The sequence below is a fragment of the Nelusetta ayraudi genome, unplaced genomic scaffold (genome assembly GCF_046127955.1).
Source record: "Nelusetta ayraudi isolate G7.1 ecotype Tasmania unplaced genomic scaffold, CSIRO-AGI_Nayr_v1 ptg000082l, whole genome shotgun sequence".
Classification (NCBI taxonomy): Eukaryota; Metazoa; Chordata; class Actinopteri; order Tetraodontiformes; family Monacanthidae; genus Nelusetta; species Nelusetta ayraudi.
This window is the reverse complement of record NW_027466132.1, coordinates 93,855-118,227: the sequence shown is the minus strand read 5'-3', so window position 1 is coordinate 118,227 and position 24,373 is coordinate 93,855. Positions and strand designations below refer to the sequence as shown.

The following is a 24,373-nucleotide window of genomic DNA, read 5'->3' as shown; positions in this document are numbered from 1 at the left end:
GGGAGCATTCATGCTCTCCCTCACCTGGAGCAGCATCCTGGAGAGGACGAACGGACAGCAGAGGGCGTGACCCACCTGTCAAATCTGAGAGGTGGGTCACGCTAAGACGAGTCGCACACCAACATCGTGTGACACGCTGATGAAGGTGGAAGAATACGCCAAAACATGTCGGTAAACAAAAACCTCAAAAATCTGTCTATGATAAAAGAACCAATGAGAAAAATCCATTGTACTCAAGATCATTGCACAAGCACAAGATGTAAAAAAAAGCCATTGCCAGCACAGCTTACGCAACATATTTTGGTATAAGACCGTGCGCCCACATTTAAGTCATCATTATGTGTCGTGACAGACAGCTCTGATTCACTGGGCAGGCCCAAAATATCAAACAGCACCACACGGGAGAACAAACAGCGAAACAGACCCTGCAGAGCAGAAGGTTGGATGGAACGCTGCCCTGTGTAATGCCTTTAATATGAATGAAAATGCGGCAGTGGGTAATGGTGTAGGTGTTGGCACATACTGTAAGTACCTTAAAAAAAAAAAAAAAGTTTGGGTGGAAGACGTCAGCAAAAGAGCTGAGGTATCATGGACAAATGTCAAAATCCAAAAATGAGATATGAGTAAGAAAACGAGTTAACTCACTGCACAAGGGGTGATTACACACTCAAAGCTGAATAACCACCAGACTCGAATAAATATGTGATTCAAGCACAAGCTTTTATATATAATTTATAGGTTGAAACTAAGCAAAATTACACACTCCAGCAGTCCCAGAAAAGTGAGTGAAGGGCAGATGATGATAGAAAATGGATGGATGTGGCATCGGAAGGATCTGAGGGGGTTAAAAATACAAGTTTAGATTCAGCTCAAGCTTAGCAATTTCTCAGAGATTCCCCCGAGGTACAGTGGAAAACCACAGAATCTTTTCTAACAGACGCTAGAGTAAATCATCTCCTCCCGCAACAACATATTTGTCAAAGCATCCTGTTAAATAAAACATAGGGGTTATTCTATTAAACCTCTGTGCAGAGCTGTGAGATGAATATTTGCTTTCAAAGCTATTTTTTTGAGCCCATCATCTTTTCACAAAAGTCACAGCAAAGCATCTTTCCCCCAGGGGAAGGGCGGTTTTTGGTTTGTTGAGCAACGCCGAGTTTCACATGCGGCAGAGTGCTGGCGTCAGTACATGATGAAGGCTGTTGTGAAACCCAGACATGCCATAACTGAAGCAAGTACTGAGCTGCGCTGGCATTGCATCACAAATACACAGAGAGACAAACATACATCACTGTCAAGTCTTCATTTCCCAATGGAGACTGTAGTTTGAGATCAATCCATGTTGAGCACAGACCCCAAAACCTTGGCGGGGAAGATCAGGAAGTGAGCAGACAAGTGGAAGAAAGAAAAAAAAAGTTCCATATTTTACCCTATTTTCACATCTTTATTTTCCATCCCGGACTCCAGTGGAGGAGAATTATTTAAACAAATGGTGCAAGCAAAATAAGCAAAGGGTGGGTCTTTCTCGACACAGAATATTGGCGGGGACAGAATATTGGCGGGGATTTTCTATAATATGGGGGGTTTGATTTTGATGTGACTGAGCAAAGTAACAAAACGATGGACTATGTCTGAAAATAATCATGTGCCCTTCCTGTACTTGGTAAAATGTGGTTATCCTTATTTGCCATTGCAAGCACGGCAAACAGGAAGCAACTGATGAAGTACCTTACGTGCTAAATAAATTCTTCTTGTCACTTGAGCAATAGCGTTCCAAAAGAAAAGCCCTCAACGTCTCCACCCAGTGTCCCTTTTTGATAAAGTCTGTTGTGTGACAGAACATGAAAGGAATTATCAAATGTGGTTCGCTTTCATATTTGCCTTATTTGTGTAATTAATTCATCCAAGTACTTTTAATTTTTTTGTGATTGTTTAAAAATAGATAAATAAATAAATAAATAAATAAATAAATAAATAAACCCTGTGTCGTCCATGAGCTCTGAGCAACGACGCTGACGTCCGGTGGTACTTGCGCAAACTATCTGGAATTAAAGTGAGGCGGTAGTTGTTTCTAGTCGGCATATTTTTGCGAACGTACCATTCTCCCCCCTTTAATTTTAACGACAAACGCTCAGGTAATTAAAATGTTTACTCATTTCATAATGCGTCTGGATTATGCCTGTTGTTTTCTACGTATATCTCTGTGGTGGTGCAGTTCCTTTTTCGCTGAAAATTAAAACTGACATTCATTCTACGCGTTCCGTCCAAAATTAGCAAGCGAGCTAACGTTAGCCTGCTCGTTTCCTGAATCGAGCTCTGACTAATGGCTCGTTTCATTTCAATAATCATTTGTCTGTTCGGTGTGCGGTAAATTAGCGACCAAGTGCCCAAAAATCTACTTGGAAGTCAGACGACAGGGCTGTCGTCGCACTAACAGTCAGTCGTGTGTTGCGTTCACCATATGTTTTGGTGTAAATTTGACACCCTCCTCCGACGACCCACGTCGCTGAACTGTTTGTCAACGCTGTCTGCCAGGTCAAGATATGGAGTTCGCGGAGTTGATAAAGACACCCAAGGTGGACGGGGTGGTTCTACACCGGCCTTTCATGCCCATCGTGGAGGGTACCCTGTGTTTGACTGGCCATCACCTGATTCTCTCCTCCAGACAAGACAACACAGAGGAACTGTGGCTGCTGCACTCCAACATCGACTCGATTGAGAAAAGGTGATCACTCCATCGTCATCTCCTCTGATGCACTGAAACAATCTTGCTTTCGTCACAGTTCTAGTGGGAGTCCGTAAATGTCTGACCACATCAGATGGCAAAGTATTTTGTGATATAGCTTAAATTGACACCACAGCTAAGCCTTGGAAGACACATAAAATAAGAGTTTGATCGCTGTTGCCATTCTCAGTGTGTTCGCCAACAAACTTCAACTTCTTGTTCAGATTTGTCGGCTCTATTGGGACCATCATAGTCAAATGTAAAGACCTGAGAGTGATCCAGCTTGACGTCCCTGGCATGGAGGAGTGTCTCAACATTGGGGGTTCCATTGAGGTAAAAATGTGACGAATGCAACACTCTGTCACTCCTCTTCTTCTTCGTGACAAAAGAAATCCTGATTGTTATTAAATGGCACATGCTGCTGCTCTCCTTCTTTTTCTTCTTCTTTCTCTCTTTAGGCTCTGTCAACCCTCGATTCCGTCTCCCTGATGTACCCCTTCTTTTATCGGCCCATGTTTGAAGTCATAGAAGACGGCTGGAATTCATTTCTTCCAGAGGATGCCTTCAGAGACTTGGAGTCAATGGTGTGTGTGTGTGTGTGTGTGTGTGTGTGTGTGTGTGTGTGTGTGTGTGTGTGTGTGTGTGTGTGTGTGTGTGTGTGTGTGTGTGTGTGAGAGAGAGAGTGAGAGAGGCTAACGCAAACTTGACTTGTGTGTCTTTTCTTAATCAGACAGACGAATGGAGACTGAGTGAAGTCAACAAAGACTTCAGCGTGTGCCCGTCATACCCCCCTCTAGTGGCAGTACCCAAAGACATCAGCGACGATGCCTTGAGGAAAGTGGCAACTTTCCGTCACGGCGGGCGTTTTCCAGTGCTCAGCTACTACCACAAGAAAAACGGCATGGTGAGCCGCCAGGAGATGAAGTTCGTATTTCCTTTCCAACAAGGGCGAGTGGCAAGTTGATTTTCATGATTTCCGTTCGCAGGTGATGATGCGAGCGGGCCAGCCTCTGACAGGCACCAACGGGAGACGGTGCAAGGAGGACGAGAAGCTCATCAACGCCACCCTGCGGCCGGGCAAACGGGGCTACATCATCGACACGCGCACCATCAGCGTCGCCCAGCAGGCCAAAGCTCGTGGTGGCGGTTTAGAGTCGGAGGCCAACTACCCGCAGTGGAGGAGGATCCACAAGGCAGTGGAGAGGTGAGCAGCCATCTATCGAAATATCAGCGTTGGTTTAGTCTATCTAACCGTGGACTCTTTAGTCTAATCTCTTGGATTTTTATATTTTCAGGACCGGTGTCCTCCAGGAAAGCCTGATAAAGCTGGTGGAGGCATGCAGTGACCAGTCGCACAATATGGATCGCTGGCTGAGCAAACTGGAGGCTTCGGGCTGGCAGAGTCACGTCAAGGAGATCCTCACCACCGCCTGCCTGGCAGCGCAGTGTATCGACAGGTCAGGATAGTAAGAGGGGTGTCCGCGTTCAGCCTGGTTTGTTGTGACGTAATCAGCCTGGCACTGATGGCCGTGTCCCGTCCTGCTTGTCTCAGGGAGGGGGCGTCGGTGCTGGTTCACGGCACGGAGGGAACAGACTCCACCCTGCAGGTCACCTCCCTGGCTCAGATCATCCTGGATCCCACCTGCAGGACCATCAGAGGCTTCCAGGGGCTGGTGGAGCGAGAGTGGCTGCAGGTGAGGCTAACAACAGGAGCTTATCGTTGCTCAGCAGTATTAAGAAACACATTGAGTTAATAACCTAATAAACCAGATTTTTATGGCAGTTTCATTGAAGTAAACTAATGGGTAGCCCTCTCATTATGAATTCATGCAATAGCCTGATTACAGCTTTTTCTGTCCTGATCCACCACAGGCTGGCCACCCATTCCAGCAGCGCTGTGCCCAGTCAGCCTACGCCAACATCAAACCTCGCCAGGAAGCTCCAGTCTTCCTGCTCTTCTTGGACTGCGTGTGGCAGATCCTCCGCCAGTTTCCCTGCTCCTTCGAGTTCAGTGAGAGCTTCCTGGTGCTGCTCTTCGAACACGCCTACGCGTCGCAGTTCGGGACCTTCCTGGGCAACAGTGAGGCCGCGAGGTGAGCCCGATGAGGTCGGCCCGCAAGTGCAAATAGAGCGTCTGCCCAAATAATTGGCTGTAATTTTTTTTTATTGGTTTAGTTATAGTTTACGGACTGTAAACTGTTATATGCCAAGTATACTTTGTCCATAGAGCACTTGAGATTTTATAAGTCGTTCAATTTGACCTTGTCATACTTCAAGGGCATCTGTTGGTGCAGTAATTTCTCTATTACGACATTCATGCCACGAATTCTATCTTTTAAAACAGTTTTGTTTTTAAGCTTCTGGACTGTAATCAGCTTGACTTAAACTGTGAAGAATTTCACGACTTTACCAAAGTCACTTTCATAAGGTTTTTATTTCGGGGGAGGAAATGCAGAATCATTATGAATTTTTACGAGCTTGTGTCCTAGCGTTGACCCAGACACACACCAACTCCTTCCCTCTTTTTCCTCAGAACCAAGCTGTCACTGCCGGAAAAGACGGTGTCTCTCTGGTCCTGGGTGAACCGGCCCCAGGAACTGGAGCGTCTGACCAACCCACTGTACGAGAGCAACAGTTTGGTGATCTGGCCGTCTGTGGCGCCTCAGAGTCTGCTGCTGTGGGAAGGTAAGACGAACAAAACAAACACAGTCACTGAGGATGTGCAGAAAATGATTCTGCAGAAGATGGGGAAATATTTGCCTATGTAGTCCGTGATACCTGTAGTAATTAACCATATGTGGGTTTAAAAATCTCTAAGTCTGCCCTTTATGATGTCAGAAAGGGCACCGATGCTCCTCCAAGGTTGATAACAGCACCTTGGCCAGTTGTTTGCAGCCCTCATTGAGACCGCTTTGACTTTGTTCCCTTCCAATCTTGCTGCATCAAAGAATCATATGTGGCCAGAAGCTCAAAGCATTTCTCGAAGGGAGGCTGTAAACAGGGAGCTAAATTGGCTGCTTTTCTGGAGATTTTCTATTGATGGTTTGAGATAATTGAATGTGCAGGGTCGCTCCCTAAAATAAATGTCTGTAATTGATGATAACATGAAACTCCTTGGCCATCGTACGACGACCGATAGATGCAAAAGACTCGACAGAATCCAATTCGGATGTGAACCAGTGATCTGAATTCCGGCCTGTTACGTAACGTCGGGTAGTTCAGTGGGCCGCAGAGTGCAGACGCCACACAAAGGTTAAAGTCGAAACAAACCCCCTTGCAGCTTTGCAGTGTGCGGTAATCAAAGACAGCCGCGTCTCTCTCGCTGCAAGTCCCCGCGAGGAGCGAGACAAAAGTGTGAGTTTCTCCTTCATTCACCAGCCAGCCTGCAGACACCGAGAGCACATTGAGGCCGAGCCAGGCTGGCAGGCGGACTGCCTCGCCACTCGGCCTTCTTTTCCTCGCCGTTGACTGTGTGCCAGGTGGCTGACAATGCTGCGCGGCGGCAGCGAGGTTTAACGGGGTCAGTGAAGCACTCACGGCGTCGCGACTCCGTCACCGCTTTCGATGTGCAATCAACCATTACAGCAAATAGTCTTGTCTGTTGCCCGTGTAGGGCACTAATTAGCTGCGAGAAGGACAATAGTGTCAAATTAGTGTGGAAGCAATATGATGGGCTCAGGGTTACTGATTATAGACCTCCTGCACCCAATCACACTTAAAATGAGATTTGTATGCATGCAATTTATGTTTTTGCAGATTAGATTCTGCAAAACTTTTTTCAAGAGAAATTTCAAACATTTCTTTGTTAATACATGGAATAGACTCAAGAGTTAGATCTTAAAGATGCCATTTTATATGCAGACATTTATCTATAGGACTCCGGTGGAGCAGCCTTGCATGGGGAAAAAAAAACCTTTAAAGATCTTAGCAGCATATTTAGCCCTTTGTTCATAGTCTTCCACAAACAATGTTCAGTTTTGCCTTCCTGCAATGCCTGATGTTTTGTTTTGGTTGCTGTGACCCACATGGAGAAAGTATCAGTTCCCTCTCTGACATCATGGTCGATGGTAAACGGACATATGCTCACCTCAAGTGTCTCCAGCAGGCGGCGCCATTTCCCTTTCTTTTCATTTTCATTATGTATGCCTCTAAACCCAGTGACCTACGTGGATCCTATTTAGCCTACATTTCCATAGAGAAATGACGTAATGCAAACACAGATTTAGACCAGGAAACACTCAAGCAGCCGCCGTGTTTTCACGGCTGTTTTCACGTCCGTCTCCGCACTGTGCTGTGGGTGGTCCGAGCTCACATGACACTTTCCATTGCGTCCGTCAGCGAGCACCTTCACATTTTCACCATTGCAGACATTGCTGGCCAGGTGTCTTGAAGATGGTTGATGTGTTTGTCTAATTATAGGGAGTGCAGGAGGACACGTCCTCACTGACCCCTGCACGGTCCGGCAACCAGTTTCAAAGTGCGGGAAAAAAAAACATGATTTATTTTTTAAAATTCGAGACAAGCGTAGCTGTGATCCAGATCAAGCTCTTCCCTTCACTATCCTTCAGTGTTGAACACTCGCAAGATCGAGACAGAGTGTTGCTGAGTCATATCGAGCGCTGCCTATTTGCACTTTGTACTCTTATCCACTCAAAAATGCTGAGCATTTAATCTAGCGGTATTAAAGCAGCGTTGGAACAAACATTTGCTTTACTTCTCTCGTCCTCTGTTGTTACTTTTCTGCGTTGGATGTCAACGGCTTTGAGCTTTGGTGCGTCTTTCCAACAAAAAACCTGCACAAACAGGTGCACCGTGGGCAGGTGGCGGCATCGCCGCCGTTTAAAAATCCTCCTGCCTTCCAACGTTTAAGTCAGAGAGCGCCGAGGGAAAAGGGAGGCTGCGCTGCGGCGATGGAGCTCGGCGATGATTAATGTGTGGGTGAGGAGTCTGCGCACTGCACGCTGCCCTCCCGCCGGTCGCACCCGCTCGGCAGCACAGTCCCTCCGATTGTCCGTTTGAGGCCTCGGCTGCGTTCGCACCCCATCGTTTTGTTCGCGCAACCAGGGGAGAGTAGGGAAGGGGGGAGGCTGGGACAATCGCGTTCAGTTTAGATCAAGCAAAAGAGTTTTGAATAATTGCGCACCCTCAATCCGTTAGCGAGCCGTCTTGAAGCGCTCCTCTAATGTGGAATGACGGCCGGTTGGATCTGAGCTTGAAACAAGGCTATTGCATCATCAGCCTGACATTCTATTCATGAAAACCAGCCGGGTGGAGGGGCGATAGACAGATGTGAGGCCACTGGGTTCAGAGGCCTCACGGTTCCGGGGGGGGGGGGGCCTTTCCTGCCTATTTGCCACACCCCCACACGACAGGAACAGGAATGAATGAAAACTTGCAGGGGAAAGCAGCCCGGGGGGTCCCTGCGTCGGCAACTCTCCCTTCCACCGCGAGCCGCTCACATCTGCACTTCTCAGGACCGCAATTTACCTCTGAATACGCCACCAGTCAAAAGTTTGGACGCACCCGATGAATTGAATGTCTTTTCTTTCATTTGCATGACTATTGACATTGCAGTGTCTCACTGAAGGCATCAAAACTATGTATGAACACTCATGTAGGAAACAATAAAAGTGTAAAATACCTCAAACACGTTTTATATTTAAACTCTTCCAAATAGCCTAAGCATAAAAAAGCATATTCAAAGTTAATGAACATGTTTTTCCTTTGCTGCATAATTACAGATATCTTGCTCATATATTTGATGTCTTCAGTATCTATCTGCAGTGTAGAAAGTTGTAATGATTAAAAAAAATAATAATAAAATAAATGCATGAGAAGGTGTGTCCAAACTTTTGACTGGTAGCGTCGGTGCATTTTCTTCCTTATTTAGAGCAAAACGTATTTGTAATTCCCTTCATGTGAGGGCATATTCCCTTCAAACTATCCAAGGATTATTTCCCGTCCTCCAAGTGAAAATCCAGTTCAACCACTGTGTCTAGTTCAAACCAAAAAAAAACAAACACATTATTTAATCAAGATTCAACGTGTTGTTTTTTTCCCCAAATGACGCAACAGTCACGGCCTGTTTGCAGCCACATCAGCAGCCAGGTCACATGGTGGTGTGGGGATGAGCAGTGAATCTCCGCGGGGCCGCCCAGTCCCCCCCCCCCCTCTGCTGGAGGCGTACATACCGATCGCGTGGCACATTTACGCACTGACGCTCGAGGCCTGGTCTCCGCTCGCCGTGTTCCCAGCTGCTCCAGTAGGGCGGCGGCGGCCGCACCACGCTGCTGAAAGTTTGTCTTCCCCCCGCCCCCAGCACAACGACGGCTCTGTTTGACTGACGAGTCGGCGCCTGAAGAGTCTCTGAATCATTTGAACTCTCAAGAATTTTGTAAATTAACAAGCATTTTTTTTAAATTTTTGTTTGTGTAAAATGCGACACTTGTAAACATTCACACTCAGTGCCAAAGATTTTAAAGCGCTGATGTTCATGGTTGCAGAAGGAGGCAATTATTGTAATTAAGTGATTATAACGTCGCAGCACTCGTGACTGTTCGATAATAATAGTAATAAGAGAACGTCCCGTCTTTCCTTTTGACTCCTTTGTTTGTCACAGGAGTGTTTCTGCGCTGGAGCCGCTCCTCCAGGTGTCTGGACGAGGCCTACGACGAAATGGTCCACATCATCGAATACAACAAAGAGCTCCAGAACAAAGTGAACAGCCTGCGCAGGCAGCTGGCGCAGCTGGAGACCGAGGATCCGCTGCTGCAGAGTCCGTAGAGGCAGGAAGGACGCGGGAGCCGAGCGAGAGGTAGATGACGGCAAACTACAGGAAGAGGTTAAAGAGCCTCGACGGGCCGCTGCGGCTGCGGATGTGGCTGGGCTTCGAAATGGTTTTTGATTCTTCATGTCGTTCCCTCAAGAGCCCAGAGAAACTTCCAAAATTCAACCTCTCTCGATTAACTGTCAAGTGCAAAACAAAGACAGGCAACTATAATATCACATTGTTTATTATATATCAATTTTAAAAGTAAGAGTCACAAAGGGATCGTCATAATTTTTTTTTATGTGAGAATACTTTATTTAAAGGTCCCATATTATATTCACTTTCAGATGACACAATTAATTATAAAATAAAAAGATAATCGTCTAAAGAAATTAATAAATAATTTGGTGTAATCGATAAAATGACCGTATTTAAGCTGTACAAAAAATGTGATTTAATTTGAAGGCCATTATATCAGGGGGGGAAAAGTCATTCCTGCTTTGGCCTCACTCACTCTGCATTCATAAACCTGTGCGCACACACACACTCAAAAAGAAAGAAGTTTATCTTCATCACAAATTGAGCTTGTCAGCTGACTGCACAGCTGCTGAGCATCATCAGTCTCTCACCCGCCAGTTCCCATTTACACTCTCAGACATCTCCACGCCCAATGAGAGAACCTGTGCCCCCATCCCTCTTTCCAATGTAGGTGAGCTGATATCTGTGAATTTTGGAGCACTGGGCTCGTCACTGCTCCTACGCGCCGCTTTTGTTTACTCCATTGTGCACGTTTCGGCCCGGGCACCCCTGCCAGCCGGACTGCCGGTGCACTGCGGAGTAACTATGGCAACATATATACAGGGAGGCCCGTAAAGCAGCATGTGACTCGTGGCTGCACGTTGAGATGTGATGTAATGAGCGGAGGTTGGGGTCAGCAGCTAGCGCGCTGCGTAACCCAGCGGGTGGGGGGGTGGGGGAGGTCTTTTAATAGGGATCCGCCCAAAATATCCCGGAGCGTCGGATCAACGCCAGCCCGCTGGGGGCTTTCAGCCGACCTCACAGTACGTTCACGTCTCTCGCCTCCTGTCACTCGGTCGACACTTTCACCAGTCGCACCTCAAGGTGGTTCGGTTCAGATGGTACGTGGGCTGGGCTCGTTGCCACAGAGACGACGGCCGCGTTGTACACATTCCCAGCAAAACGGGCAGGTTTGTAATAAGGAAAAAAAAAAAGAGAGAGATTATTGCTTCAAAGACCCGTCTGTGTCCTGCTGGCTCCCTAAAGTAATGCACTTTGTCTGAAAAGGCGCTTCTAATGTGACTCTGTTCATCAATACTTGCTGTTCATAAAGCACAACAGTTGCCATATTAGGTAGGTATTGTGTTTTTTAAAGGGCAAGTCTTCTGATCATTCTAGATCTTTATTCCTATTATTCCAGACTCCAGTGGAGCAGCCTTCAGTGATTAATTAAAAAATACGATGAAATAAAAAACTACAGAAAATTACAACACCATTGAACCGCATATTTTGCCCTCTGCTGTACAGTTTCCCGCCCACTCTCAACTTCCTGTTTAACCTGAGGCTTTTAAGGAAGGCAGGGAAGACGGAACGGGCAGCACTTCTCACATTTCTTGGTCGTTCAAGAGACATTCCGCACGCTGTCAAAAGCAAACATATCCCACTTGATCTTGAGAGCCACCAGTCTTTCTCAGCTCATCTTGACTGGAATAACGTTCTCGCCATGACGCTAAAGCGGGTTAGCGTGGGTTAGTTGGGGTGAGCTTCAGCCTGCACTTTAAAGGTTAAACAAGCGGGACATTTTCTGCATTGTTGTCGTGCCAGTAAGAAAAGAAATTTAAAATGCCTTTCATCTCCAAATATTTAACCAGTTTCGCCTCGTGAACGATAAGGTGGAAATCGCTCTTATAGATTCCAGCCACTAGACTGAACTGCTTTGCTGAGGGACTTTTCCTTCACGCTGCACTTTGTTTGCAAAAAAAGAAAAAACACTCCAGAACTTCCGTTGCTTTCTGTCCGCATGAGTAAAAACGCTGGACTTGTAAACAAGGCCACATAGAGACTTGCTACACGTAATCATTTTGCAATATACACATAAATGATTGTTGTCACCAACACAACACTACTATCAGCTCTGTAAAAAAAAAAAAGAAAAAAGATTGCTTTTGCTTGTTGTTGTACCCATCAGCTTTGTGCAATGCCTTATTGTAAATCTGAATGCAAAAGTGCAAAGTTTTATTGTTGATTTAAAGATTAAATGTGTTTTTACGCCAATAAAGATTACAGCAGAAAATGGTATTGGAACGTTGAGTCATTTCCATAGCCATTCATAGGACACTGTTGATTTAAATGTATCATAGTTTACCCATTTTACCCATCTTCATGTTTTATCCATGTATCCCATGATCAATAAAAAATAACTTTTTAGAAAATACAATTTAGGACTTAATTAAACTACTTTTATAAAATGAATTTAAAGTCAAAATAATGTACAAATGTTTTACTTTCATTTTGTTTCGACCCAAAGTAAACAATTCACTACCATCTTAACTTGCCAGTTTCTTTTTGACAGTGAGCACAAGGTTGCACTCATCTTGTTGTGTCTTTAGTAATATGGGTGTATCCAGGAGTTCTTAAGATTTACACAAGAGGAAAGAGAGTTATCCACTTTTCTGAGAAGTCCACAGACAAGATTGAGACAGACACATTTTTCACACATTTCGTAACACATGTCATTTATTTTACTGGCAGTGAATCAAAACAAAACTGCATGGAGTAAACAGACAAGGTGAAGATATTTGACTGCCTGGGAGCAGCTTGTTTCAGCTGTGCAGTGGATTGCGGTTCACCTGAACCCTATTGTCTTCCAATAGAACCCGTTCTGACCGGCAACAGGCACCTACACAGTTCACAGCTGATTCAAAAACGACAGCATTCAGCTGCTTCAGCACGATCACCATTTTCATAATAAGCAGTTTCTTCTGACTCTGCTGCCCTGAGCCATGACCCGGTCACCTCAGTCACGCCCCGGTGATGAATGAGCCACAAAACAGACAGCCGGCCGGAAGTCGGTTCTTCTTACGTGGTGAACACCATGAGGAGACTCTGCAGTGAACAGCTGCTCCAAGGGGACACGTGAATGGAAGCGGTGTTTATGTTCCTACTGTTGCAATGTGTCCTTGCGTCTGACGTCAGTGGTCACTGACTGACATTTTCCCCCCAGCATTCCTCTATCACCTGTCGGATCAAAGCAGGACAATCTGCGTTGCTGTGTCTGAGAAATGGAGGTTCAGGCGACTGAGTCGGCTAAAAAAAAAAGATTGAAATTTTCAATATTACCATTCCTTTTTGGAATGCCGATAAAAATCAGAAGAAACAGCTCAATCAGATTCTGGACCTGAGATATCAGAACCATCTTTGTATTGAGAAAGAAAGCTATTCATTTTGACAAAAACAAATTGTTAGAGAGCCAAAAGATGGGACCATTAAAAGTGTGCCAGGTTAAAGATTAACTTGTTTTTGAGTGAGCCTTTTCCCTCTCCGCAGTGATGACAGGTGCAGGGGTGTGTACCACCAGCCACCACTCACGCCTCGGCCCACCCTGTGCCTGTTCCAATCAGCGACGCCATTAGATCGTCAGTCCTCCTCCAGCTAAAGCAAACAAACCCCCAGAGACAAACAGGGAAATGGGAAATGTGATATTGACACGTAGCATTGTGTCCTTTGATCCGGCACACGCTTCCGATAACCGCTGGCAAAATGAGAAAACTCTCTGTTTGCTGCAATTGTCTTCTCGTCTCAAAAACTAAAGTGGTCCTAACTTTCTCAGCAGAAAAACACATCTATGTATCCTTCTTAAGATTGTTGATGGGGTTTTTATTTCATTGCCATTTGCAAATGTACACTATATAAAGTTGACCGTCTTCCAGTGGAAGTTCATTTATGAACTCTGACTTGAGTTTAAGTATAAACTGCATTTATTATTATGATTATTATGATTATTATTATTGTTATCATTAGCAGCAGCAGCAGTAGTAGTAGTGGTAGTAGCAGCAGGTAATTAGGTAATGATAACACTGCACAATCTTGTTAATGTGCACTTTATTGTATTGATAGCAGTTTTTCCACATGTTTTATTTAATCATTTACTATTTATCTACTTTTTATGGTGTTTTTTATTGTGCGGGGTGACGAAGAGTGCCTGATCTATCCAAGAATAATCTCTTTTTCAATCAATATGTAATCATTGTTTGCCAGGGTGTGTAAAATAAAGTGTATTTAAAAGTCTATCTATCTGGGTAGTAGTAGTAGTAGTAGTAGTAGTATGTCTTTGACTTGTTGGCTCTCATAGCCAAGAACACGATCACTTGTAACACGCAAATCGTGACAGGTCGTACAATTTCATTTGAAATCGCTATTATTTGCCCCACTGTTATTACTGCTCATTATTATAACTACATGTCTTATAATCAGCGGACACCGCACAGACACAGCCACAGCGGAGCTTCCTGCTGTGGGCGACGCCTTGGAGGGGGTGGGGCCTGCGAGGGCGGACCGCACCTCCGGCTCTTCGCCAATCAGCGAGAAAGCCGGCTTCTACGGGACTCGCTGCCAGATGGCCGTCGATATATAGCCCTGAGGAGCAGCTGATGCAACACTGGACGCAGATAACACAGACGTCACGTCACAAACACCTTGCAAGGAAGCACCAGCAGCAGCAGCGCCTCACTCGGGACTTTCTGTACATTTATAATCCCCGCAGATTAACCGGTGAGTAGAACAGAATTCTGTCACACTTCCGGTCCTTTCGAATGTGAGAAAATACTTTATTGTGTTTCTCCAATGTAATAACTCTGTATGTATGCACTAATACATTTTTCGTTCATTTTTTTGTTCATTAAGATTAAAGTAAAATGAGTAACTGTTTTAATGACAATAATGAGGACCACGTGTCTCCTCGGTAATTTCTGTCAGTTTTATATTTTAGCGAGTGCACTTTTTTTTTTTTTTTTTAATATATATATATATAAAATAAATTATATGATGTCTTTCAAATTTTATTTTATTTTTTTTACATTTCTGGCGTTTTCCCTCAGCAATACGGCATTCTGTATTCTGTATTCTACAATATTCTATACGCATCGCTGGTTCAGCCCGGGTCTGAACTGCCAGCGCGGCTGCCTTCCTGGCCTGGTTTAGTTTGGCCCGGGGTTTGGGTCAGGCCAGTCCCGTTCCTGGTACATGTGGCAGAGCAGCACTAACAAAGTAAACCCTGTAATTACGGCCAGCATCGCGTCTTCGCTATAGATCCGCCGCGGCTGCACCCACATGAAGACCTTGTGCGAGCAGCTTCCTGATTATTACACAACCGACATGATGACGACGGCGATGATGATGATGATGATGATGATGATGATGGTGGTGGTGGTGGTGGCGGTGATGTGCACAACATGGCACGGCTGTACGGCAGCACATGCCGAACGGGTCGGTTGTTTTATGGGGGCGTCTCGGTGTCCAATAATAGTCCGTAATATCAGGTTTTATGACGGACGCCGCCTCATCTGACAAGCCGGTCACATTCGTACACTTTATTCCTTTGTTGAAAAGCGATAGAACGGATCATTTCTCTCTCACTCTCTCTCTCGCGCTCTCTCTCTCTCTCCACATGTTCGAAATGTTTAAATCCGGATTCCACTTTGATTTCTCAAACGTGCTATTTAAAAAATAAAATAAAATAAAAAATGTTTTGAAATAAATTTAGTTCACGTGATTTGGAAATCCTCTTTCCCGACCTGATCCTGCGTTTGGCACTGTTTTCGCCCGCTCATGCACGCCCCTCTGCTCCTGATTGGCTCCCGGGTGAAGGCAGGGCAGTATATATACCCTAAAGTTACGCTCTATCCTCCCTTTTTTGAGACGCGCTCGGTAAGTTCACAGACACAAAGTTATCCCCGTGCGCAGTCTTGGTATGCACAAGAGATTTTATTTTCTGAAATGTTGACTTTTTTTTTTTTTTTTTTTTTTTTTTTTTTTTACTTTTTTTTCTTTAAATAACGCTGTTCTTGCGGCTGACTGCGACTACACTGCAGGTCGTGTGTTGTCTTTTAGGGCGAATCAATCTGGGAACAGAGTGTCTCGAAAGTTTCACTCTGGTCGATTTTTTTTTTCTTTTTTTTCTGTCTCTGCTCCCCTCTCGGCTGCTGCACCGCGCGGTTTTTCTTCCCTTTTTTTGTTGTTGCAAACAATAGGCCATTTGCATTTGGATGCCGCGTACCTGCTGCGCCCCTTCACTTTATGCTGCACATTGTTCCGCATTGTGTGTGTCTGTGTGTTTGGGGGGGGGGCGAAGGGAGCTGCTCGGAACGGTCGAATCGTGTCTGTTACAGACGCACACGCGCGCACATGCGCACGCACGCTCGCCTGCTGTCTGGTTCTCTGTGTGTGTTTTGGCGCCTGAGGTCTGGGATGTGTCCAGAATCTCTTCGGCTGCGCAGAACCTCAAATTCCAAAGTTCACCAGCTCGGAAAAAAAAAGGGCACCGCAGAAGTAATTCAAAAATAATTAATTCGCATTTTTTTCCCCCCACGTCTAGAATACATTTTTGCAAACAAGGAAGGCATCACTGACCGCCTGGATTTCTCTCTTTTTTCTTTTTTTTTTCCTGCTGACGTCTGTGGAATCTTACACCTTTGAAATGCCACTCAGACGCGTGAACCGCATTCCTCTGGTCTCCTCTCCTCTCAGCAGACACCAGCATGCCTGTCATCAGAACCCTCGCCAAGGTGGCCCAGCAGGCCCTGCTTAGCAACCCCAGCTGCGGCTGCCAGCCGCTGACGGTGGCCGTGCGCAACATCAGCTTCTCACCTCGACAGGTGACGTCAGACGCCAGCTTTCACTCCGTGTCCTTCTCAGAGACGGACCACCCCAAGGTGCTCATCACAGGTAACGTGTGTTCTTTTTCTCAAATGATCGAATTACAATGTGAGGCGTGTCTGTTTGCTGGAGTTTGCGCTAAGGGGGGGGGAACAAAGTGTAGGCAGTATTATCTGACCTTTTTTTTTTCCCTTTAGCGCCTTCACACTATAGAGGCTGCAGCTTCCATGGAAACAGCGCTGATGATAATAAGCAGCTGCTGATTTAATGCGCGCTGCATAACAGCCAGTGTTGTAACACTTTGCCTCCCTCCGTCACGCAGGTGGACTGGGTCAGCTGGGGGTGGGCCTCGCCAAACTGCTGAGGTGAGAGCTCTTCCTAACTACTTCCCCTCTCCTTTATTTGTTTTTATTTTTCTGGTTACGGGAGCTCGAAATCAGCCAGGCTCCACGTCCAGCCTCCAGAGATGCCCAGTTGCTCCTTCAGTTATGTAACGCTGCCTTCCTTCCTGTCCAACAGGAAGAGGTTCGGGAAGAACAATGTCATTCTGTCCGACATCAGAAAGCCACCCAGCAACGTTTTCCACAGCGGTGAGTCGCGCAGCCTGTTTACATTGAAAGCTGAGCTTTGCAAGCTCTGCTTACCGCTGTGACATACGCGCTTGCCCACCGTACAGAACTTACATAACGCAAACACTTTTAAAGTCGGTTACGTGGCCCTTGAGAACCCGTCAGGCAACCCCGGCATTTTTTTATTTTTTTTTTAGTCTCTCCACACGACGTGTGACACGCATGACATTCTCCGACTGGTTAGACTGGGAGCACCTTTACAGTTTCGCCCTTGCCTTTCCATTGGCTCCTCAGTCTTGTTTAGCTAATTAGCTAATCAACTTTAGGTACGGTGAAGGTAAAGTGCTAAATCGTATCCACAGGTATTTCAAAGAGCTGTCGTTCAAGAATTCTTAGCATTTAGTACCAACGTCGGCAGTTTGGAACACACCGTTTTATTGTGAGCAGCTGTGACTCATGCTTGATTAGTAGTGTGAGCACCAAATCTTCGCAGTCTAGTTGTTTTTATCCCCAAGATCAGGAAGTGAAGTTGCGTTATTTACAAAAGTCCAAAGTGTGCAAAGAGTCAAAACACGTAATTGTTGATTGCTCAATGATTTTATGAATAAAGTCTCTGAAACAACAAAGTGTCTTTGAGTTGCGTCCAGGCACTGACGCCATTGTGTCCCTTGTCACCGTCAGGCCCCTTCATCTACTCCGACATCTTGGACTACAAGAACCTGCGGGAGATCGTGGTGAACAACCGGATCACATGGCTGGTCCACTACAGCGCCCTCCTCAGCGCGGTGGGGGAAGCCAACGTGGCTCTGGCGCGCTCTGTCAACATCACCGGTGAGGAACTTCATCCAAAAAAACAAAAAAGTCGGGGGGGTCGTTGTGATGCTGATATTCATGTTGTGTTTGCGTTGCTCCTCTCAGGGCTTCACAACATCCTGGACATCGCGGCAGAGCACGGCTTGCGTCTTTTCGTGCCCAGCACGATCGGTGCCTTCGGCCCCACGTCTCCCCGTAACCCCACGCCGGACCTGTGCGTGCAGAGACCCCGGACCATCTACGGCGTCTCAAAGGTTCACGCTGAGCTGATGGGAGAGGTCAGACACGAGTTCTGGTTGCGTGTTCTAATTGAAAGACCAATCTTAACAATCCTTCATATGTAACGCCTGGATAATAATCAGTTTTCTTCCTTTTGTGTATGTTCCTCCTCTTCTACAGTACTATCACCACCGCTATGGGCTGGACTTCCGCTGCCTCCGTTACCCAGGAATCATCTCTGCTGACTCCATGCCAGGAGGTGGAACCACAGGTGAGATCTGATAGATTCTGAGCCCACAAACAGCTGTGATTTGTGTCAAGGCTGACTCATTCCTAACCTTGACTAACTAGATCTTCTGCATACTTTGCGCCTACGCAGTTCCTCTTTTTTAACACTTACCTGTCACTTTTCCCATCCCTTCCCCATCCACGCCCCCGTTTGCCCTTTGCCAGACTACGCGGTCCAAATCTTCCACGACGCCCTCAAGACGGGCAAGTTTGAGTGCAACCTGAAGCCCGACACACAGCTGCCTATGATGTACATCGACGACTGCCTGCGCGCCACGCTGGAGGTGATGGAGGCGCCGACCGACACGCTCAGCATGAGGACGTACAACATCAACGCCATGAGCTTCAACCCTGACGAACTGTCGCAGGAGCTGCAGAAGCACATGCCCGAGCTGGAGGTCACGTACGATGTGGACCCCGTTCGACAGGCCATCGGTGGGTAGCCTGCTAGGAAGGGAGTTAAGATAAGAGAAGATTTGCAAAGGGTTCGTTCCAATATCTGAGTGCCTGGGTGAAAACCAGGAATCCTGTTCGCTAGACCACATGGGATTGTTGCAAATACCAAGAAAAGGTTCCCTGTTGGCAGTTGCAAAAGGTTAATAATCACATGGCATGTCACACGATCATAACCCCCCTCTCTCTTTTGCCCCACCCAGCTGACAGTTGGCCGATGAACTTTGATGACTCCAACGCGCGGAAGGACTGGGGCTGGAAGCACGACTACGACCTGCCCGACCTCGTCCAGACGATGCTCAACTTCCTCAGCACAGACTCCCGCATGGCTCGGGCCAACTGAGGCCCGCGTGCATGCATGTGTGCCTCTCAGCCGATCTGTTGTACATAGTGTAAAGAATTGACCAAAGAGAGTGGAGACACAGCGTACTGCACGCAGCGGTTCTGCCACTTCTCTCCGTCAAATCATAGGGCTCCACTCGGCCTCGGCACGAGGGTTAGGGTGGGGGAGGGCAACGTGCCGTCAGAATGTAAAGGTCAGCGCGGGTCAGACAATCCAGCCCGCTCCCGTCTTTCTCCCCCTCCCCCACTTTGCTCTTTCTTCCACTGTTGTTGTTTTTTTTTTTTAATTTTTATTTCTCGTTAGAGATTTTGGTGGAGAGCAGTGCAGCCAGAGGAAGGTTGTCAGCGATGTCAGGGCTACAGCAGCGAAGGCCTGCGGAAGGTGGAATGCGTGTCGACGAGTTGCACTAGAAAGAGAAGAAAGACCCCAATGTTTCTTTTCAGCCCTTTTTTTCTCTGGGATCCCGAACCAACAAAATTTTTGGCCGTTAGATTTCCAAGAATTGTTTGTTGAATTTATTATCATGTGTTCTGGAACTAAAACTCAAGTGGGTGCACAAATGCATAAGTTGCGTCTTAAAATTACTGACAAGTAAAATGAGCCTTATAGCATGTGGGGACAATTTTTTCGATGCAGTGCATCTATATTTGGAGCCGTATGGGACAATAATTCTTGATCTCTTCTTTTTTTTCCACTTAACATTATTTATTCTGTCTATTAAAACGCGTTCACCCGGTCTAGGCTAGGCTAATACTATTGTTTCTGAATTTTTGTGTTTCTTTTTTGTTACTTTCACCAAATTTTCAAATTTAATTTCACAACTCAAAAGAGAAATGTGACGCTGTATGCTACATTTACAGGAAGCCGCAACTGGTGACTTTCGGCCGCTTAGCAAGAATTCATTCCCATGGCTGTCTTAGCTAGTTCTTTTACCTTCTCAGAAGACTTTGACAATAAAATGTTTCTTTTTCCACATACGTGTCATGTGCTTCGTTCTATTTGTCACTGTCAAGAATTAGAAAAAAAAGAAATTCGCTGAAAAAAAGTGTCAGTGGAATTTGAAGAAAGAAGTTTTGTTTTTTTCATCAGCTACATAAAACCAGGACAGATGATAGTACTTTTCCTCAGGCTGCTGGCAAACATACCTCAGCCAATATTTGAAGGCAAGTTTACTTAAGGGAGAAAAGAAAATTCAGGTGTTTGACTTGCAAAAATTAACAACTGAAGACGGGGAAGTGTTCCTACGTGCTTGCAGGAAGAAAAAAAGAAGCTACCGAGTCTTGAAAGTACTTGTAGCAGTGTGCACAGCAGGTTCATCAGCTTCGGCCTGAAAATAAACCTTGTAATACCCAATTTACTAATGATCCGTAAGATTTGCTGACAAAACATTAATTAAGAAAAAGAAAAAACGTGAAAACGTGGCGTATCACATTCCTGAACAGGCTGAAACCAGCAAAATGGCAGTGTCTGTAGAACGGAGCAAAAGAGGATTTTTGTACAGACTTGCTGCCTTGGCTCGCAATGTGGAGATCTGAGCTGGAACCTCATACAGCCATAAAAAATCTTATAATAGCCCAGCGTCCATTAAATTAAAGCCCACAAGCAAAGATTTAAATTGCAGTGCTCGGCATGTGACTTTGCACAGGATCCAAGAGTCAGATGTCATAATAGCACTGTGCGCTCTCAGGTTGTAAATAAGAAAATTGCAGCATTCGTCGTTGCAACTGAAAAGCGACTCTTCACTCCGGAAACCTGCCGTCCTGCAACTTTAGCCTGCAGACATTTGGCCTGCATTCTTTTGTGCTGTTAAAAAAAATTCTGCAATTTTGGCTCCTTCAGGATGATGCATAGATTTAGATACAGGCATTTTTTGGTTATTCTTTCAAAATCAAACACATTGGCTCTGATACTGGATACGCTTAGGGAACACTTATTTTAAAAGGTCACATTCTGCCAAATGTTGGATCTGTGTTTTTCCATCACAGACTCCCGTGCATTGGCCTTGCATGATTAATCATCCAAAATAAACGCCACACACTGTTTATGCTGGATTTTTAACTTCCTGAAGACTTCACTGCTTTGCCACTAACCTGCGGTGGAGAAGCACTGCTGAGGTGTCCAAAAGTGGAGCAGGCAAAAGAATTTTCTCTTCTGCCAGCTCCACTTCGCTGACAGCTCAGAGATGTATTCTGTTGTTAGAAAATAAAAAGTTTTTTTTTCTATCAGCTTCTCCCCATGCAGCACAGTGACACAAAGGCAATATATATATATATATATAATTTTTGAAACAAGATTGAGTGCAGCCCTGAGGACATCGACGTCCGCCAACACTGCATGCTTGATAGCCCTCCTTCAATTTCCCAGTGTCAGTAATTACAGCCGTTCCAGGTGACCTTGCCGGGTTGTGTGTGTGCGTGTGTGTGTGTGTGTGTGTGTGTGTGTGTTGTGCGGTATTGTCCTAGAAGGAGGTGGGGAGGTAGAGAGAGATCAAATTGTATCCTCCTGAGCACACAGACAGTTTCACGGCTGCTCTGCTGTTGCTGCGGGCAGTTGTTGTTGCGCTTCTCTCCGCGTCAATAAAACTGCACATTTGCTGATCGATGAATGTGAGAATTCAAGTGTGGGAAGGCACATGACTGCCACTTCACCACGGTGCCAAAATAACTTTGTTGTCCTTTCAGCTTGCCGCTTTGTGTAACAGGCGAAGCCAAAAGCACCTCATGTCCATGGATTCAGTCCAACTTCAACAACACAGGTGCCATTGTGATTCCAGTGTTGTTTTTTTCCTTACAGTGAAATATGAGACAAGTTAAATACAACCCAAGGCGCAGCCATCTCATAGTAATCACCCCTTTTTTTTAGTATTTTGATTTCGGATGCCCTGAATTTTCATCTTGTCTTCTATTCAGATCCTGCTTGAAACCAAACATTTACATTATATGAACAACCTTCCAGAGTTCTCTCAAGTTAAGAAAGACAAACTCAACTCTCACTGGCTCCACTGTTGCACTATTACTATAATGCTACTACTATGTGCTATTTCCATCTAGGTCTGTTCTGCAAAACAATAAAACACAAGTCTTTGCACTTGTTGTACCATTGTGTTTGATAATGTGGCCGTGCACATATGTGGCCCAGAGATTACTGGGCGGCTGCTGAAACATAAACACAGAGCCACGTGACCGAGTCATGCATTACTGCTTTTTTTTCTCCCCCTCTCGTAAGGGAAACCTTGCGTGTTATGTAACAGGGGCTGACTGGGAGGACGCACACTTGCGCGCCCGCCGGCCGTCGGCCAATCAGGGAGCTCCATTGGTTCGCCTGGGCCCCAGTGTTTTTGTTCGGCAACGTGTGAGGAGTCTCGCTGAGTGAGGCGGCTCGGCTTACGCTCGGCTGAAAGTGAAGGGCGAGACATAGGGAGGACTCAAAGGGGCATCTGGGCGGTGTGCCAGCAATGCCATAACCCCCCCCCCGCTCCCACCACAGTTGTTGCTCCTTCACAGACGCCTATTGCCATGGTAATGGAGTCCCCAACCCTCCGCCACCCCCTTGTCTAATCTTAAGAGAAATCCAAAGGTCTACATTTGAGTCTTTTGGCTGCTCTGTTTCTCATTTTCAAGTCATTATTATTTACAGTCACAAACAGATCGCAGTCAGATCTTTTGGTACTCCCTGCTGAGAGGTGGCAAAAAACCAAGCGTGAGATCCAAGACTTCTTGCTTTTGCTTTGAAAAGACTCTTGCTCAAGCTTAATGGGCTTCCTCAGCACTCTGTCGGCCCGAAAGCCCTGGTATATATAACAATGGTCAGAAAGCCAATAATGACCTGAAAAGTGTCACGACTCTTGAGCTCAGTGAAAAATAGGGGCATTACTATTGAATGAGGAGCCTGACCTCCTTTGACCTTTTGCTGTGAACAGCAGAAATGAGTACACGTGCCCCTGATTCAAGCTGTTTTATTTTCTTCCCAATCATTATATCTCAGGTCAGGTGTTGCATCTGACACACAACAAAAGGACAGAGGCAGATTTTTTTTTCATTTTTTCCCCTTTTTTGTAGCACAATGAAGTTGAGTCTGGTTCACAATAATCAGAGTCACAGATCCCTTTCAGGCTGTTACACAACACCACACTAATCCCCCTCGAAGGTGGAAAGTTTAGCCACAGATTTCAGGTCAGATTGGAGCATCAGACGACTCAGCCACGACCACTGCAGGAACGAATGGGCGGCTGACTTGGGAACAGCAGATGCAACGATCTTGTTCATTTTAATCCCATGAGCTCAGGAATTAGGGCAAGGCTGAGAGGCAATCCTCATAGTCAGGATCTTCACCTTGTCCAGTGTGAGTTTCACTTTATTCTGACAGTAAGCACATGCGGTTAAATTAGTTACATTTTCTCAAGATGGACTGGCTAAGAATAGATTTCACTTCACACACACACAAACAGGAAGACTCTATTGTAGAAAAGAGAAAAACAAGAAAATGCCCCAACACATCCTTTTTGGTTTCCAATACTCATGTATTCACAACTGCATAGGTATTTTACTACTATACGCCACAAACACACATTCTGTTGATTATACAACCTCTGTCCCACAAACCTGTTTTTTCTGACGCTAACACACAAAAAAACCAAAAGTTCTGATGTGGTTTTACGTAACTGTCTCAAGGTCACTCATTCACCACTCACAGCTGCAGTGGTGGGTCGATGGAATTGGTCCTTAAAACTTGATTGCAATCAATGAATAAACAGAATAAAAGGTAAGTTCGTGAAAACAACAGTTAAACGTTAAACATCTAATCTCAAGAAAGGCACAGTTGACTCTATTTCTGGTCTGTGAACATTCTGTCACTGGAAAAAATAATGGCACATTTTAGTTCCAGCATTAATTGCATCCACTTGTTTAAATTATTTAAAAATAAATAAATGAATAAATAAATAAAAGGATGGAAGTTTAAGTTTTGAAACCTGGGGGTGGAAAGCACAACATCCCCACTCAGTTAAGACTTCTCCGGGCCAAAGTGGAATAATGTGCCAATATTTCAAATTGTTGTCAACAGCTAACAGTTATTTTGAAAACAGGGCTTTAAATTAACTTGAATTATCAGGGCTATTCTTTTCCCAGCCTAAACAGTAATTTGTCGTATTTGTTGAAAGACCCCTGTGACATAATAAAGTCATAAACAAGCTTGTGACCCATTTCTGATTGGTTTGTTTTCCTGAATTTGAAAACAAGATAGCTAGAAATTAATTTTCGTTCGTAAAAACAAGAATGACAAAAGCAACAAAGATGAAAATAGTG

General features: G+C 45.4%; 2 protein-coding genes across 4 annotated transcripts; both read left to right on the top strand.

The window, feature by feature from the left end:
- The first annotated feature begins 1,999 nt into the window (after positions 1–1,999).
- mtmr9 (myotubularin related protein 9) lies at positions 2,000–13,468 on the top strand. 3 transcript variants are annotated; one of them, XM_076044592.1, is made up of 12 exons: positions 2,000–2,135; positions 2,536–2,725; positions 2,950–3,058; positions 3,184–3,309; positions 3,456–3,629; positions 3,712–3,929; positions 4,021–4,182; positions 4,278–4,419; positions 4,598–4,818; positions 5,259–5,410; positions 9,345–9,539; positions 13,059–13,468. In XM_076044592.1, exons 2-11 carry the CDS (start codon positions 2,544–2,546, stop codon positions 9,506–9,508), a joined length of 1,650 nt encoding a protein of 549 aa, XP_075900707.1. In that variant the 5' UTR covers positions 2,000–2,135; positions 2,536–2,543; the 3' UTR covers positions 9,509–9,539; positions 13,059–13,468. The 3 variants fall into 3 exon arrangements, with proteins under 3 accessions (XP_075900707.1, XP_075900706.1, XP_075900704.1); XM_076044591.1 differs by lacking the exon at positions 13,059–13,468 and adding an exon at positions 10,486–11,805; XM_076044589.1 differs by lacking the exon at positions 13,059–13,468 and having other exon boundaries at positions 9,345–9,973.
- Positions 13,469–14,124: 656 nt separating this feature from the next.
- tdh (L-threonine dehydrogenase) lies at positions 14,125–20,043 on the top strand. Its single transcript, XM_076044729.1, has 9 exons — positions 14,125–14,282; positions 16,257–16,454; positions 16,708–16,750; positions 16,905–16,975; positions 17,636–17,785; positions 17,873–18,045; positions 18,167–18,257; positions 18,440–18,709; positions 18,931–20,043. The coding sequence occupies exons 1-9, from the start codon at positions 14,162–14,164 to the stop codon at positions 19,068–19,070; spliced, it is 1,257 nt and encodes a 418-aa protein (XP_075900844.1). The 5' UTR covers positions 14,125–14,161; the 3' UTR covers positions 19,071–20,043.
- Positions 20,044–24,373: the final 4,330 nt, after the last annotated feature.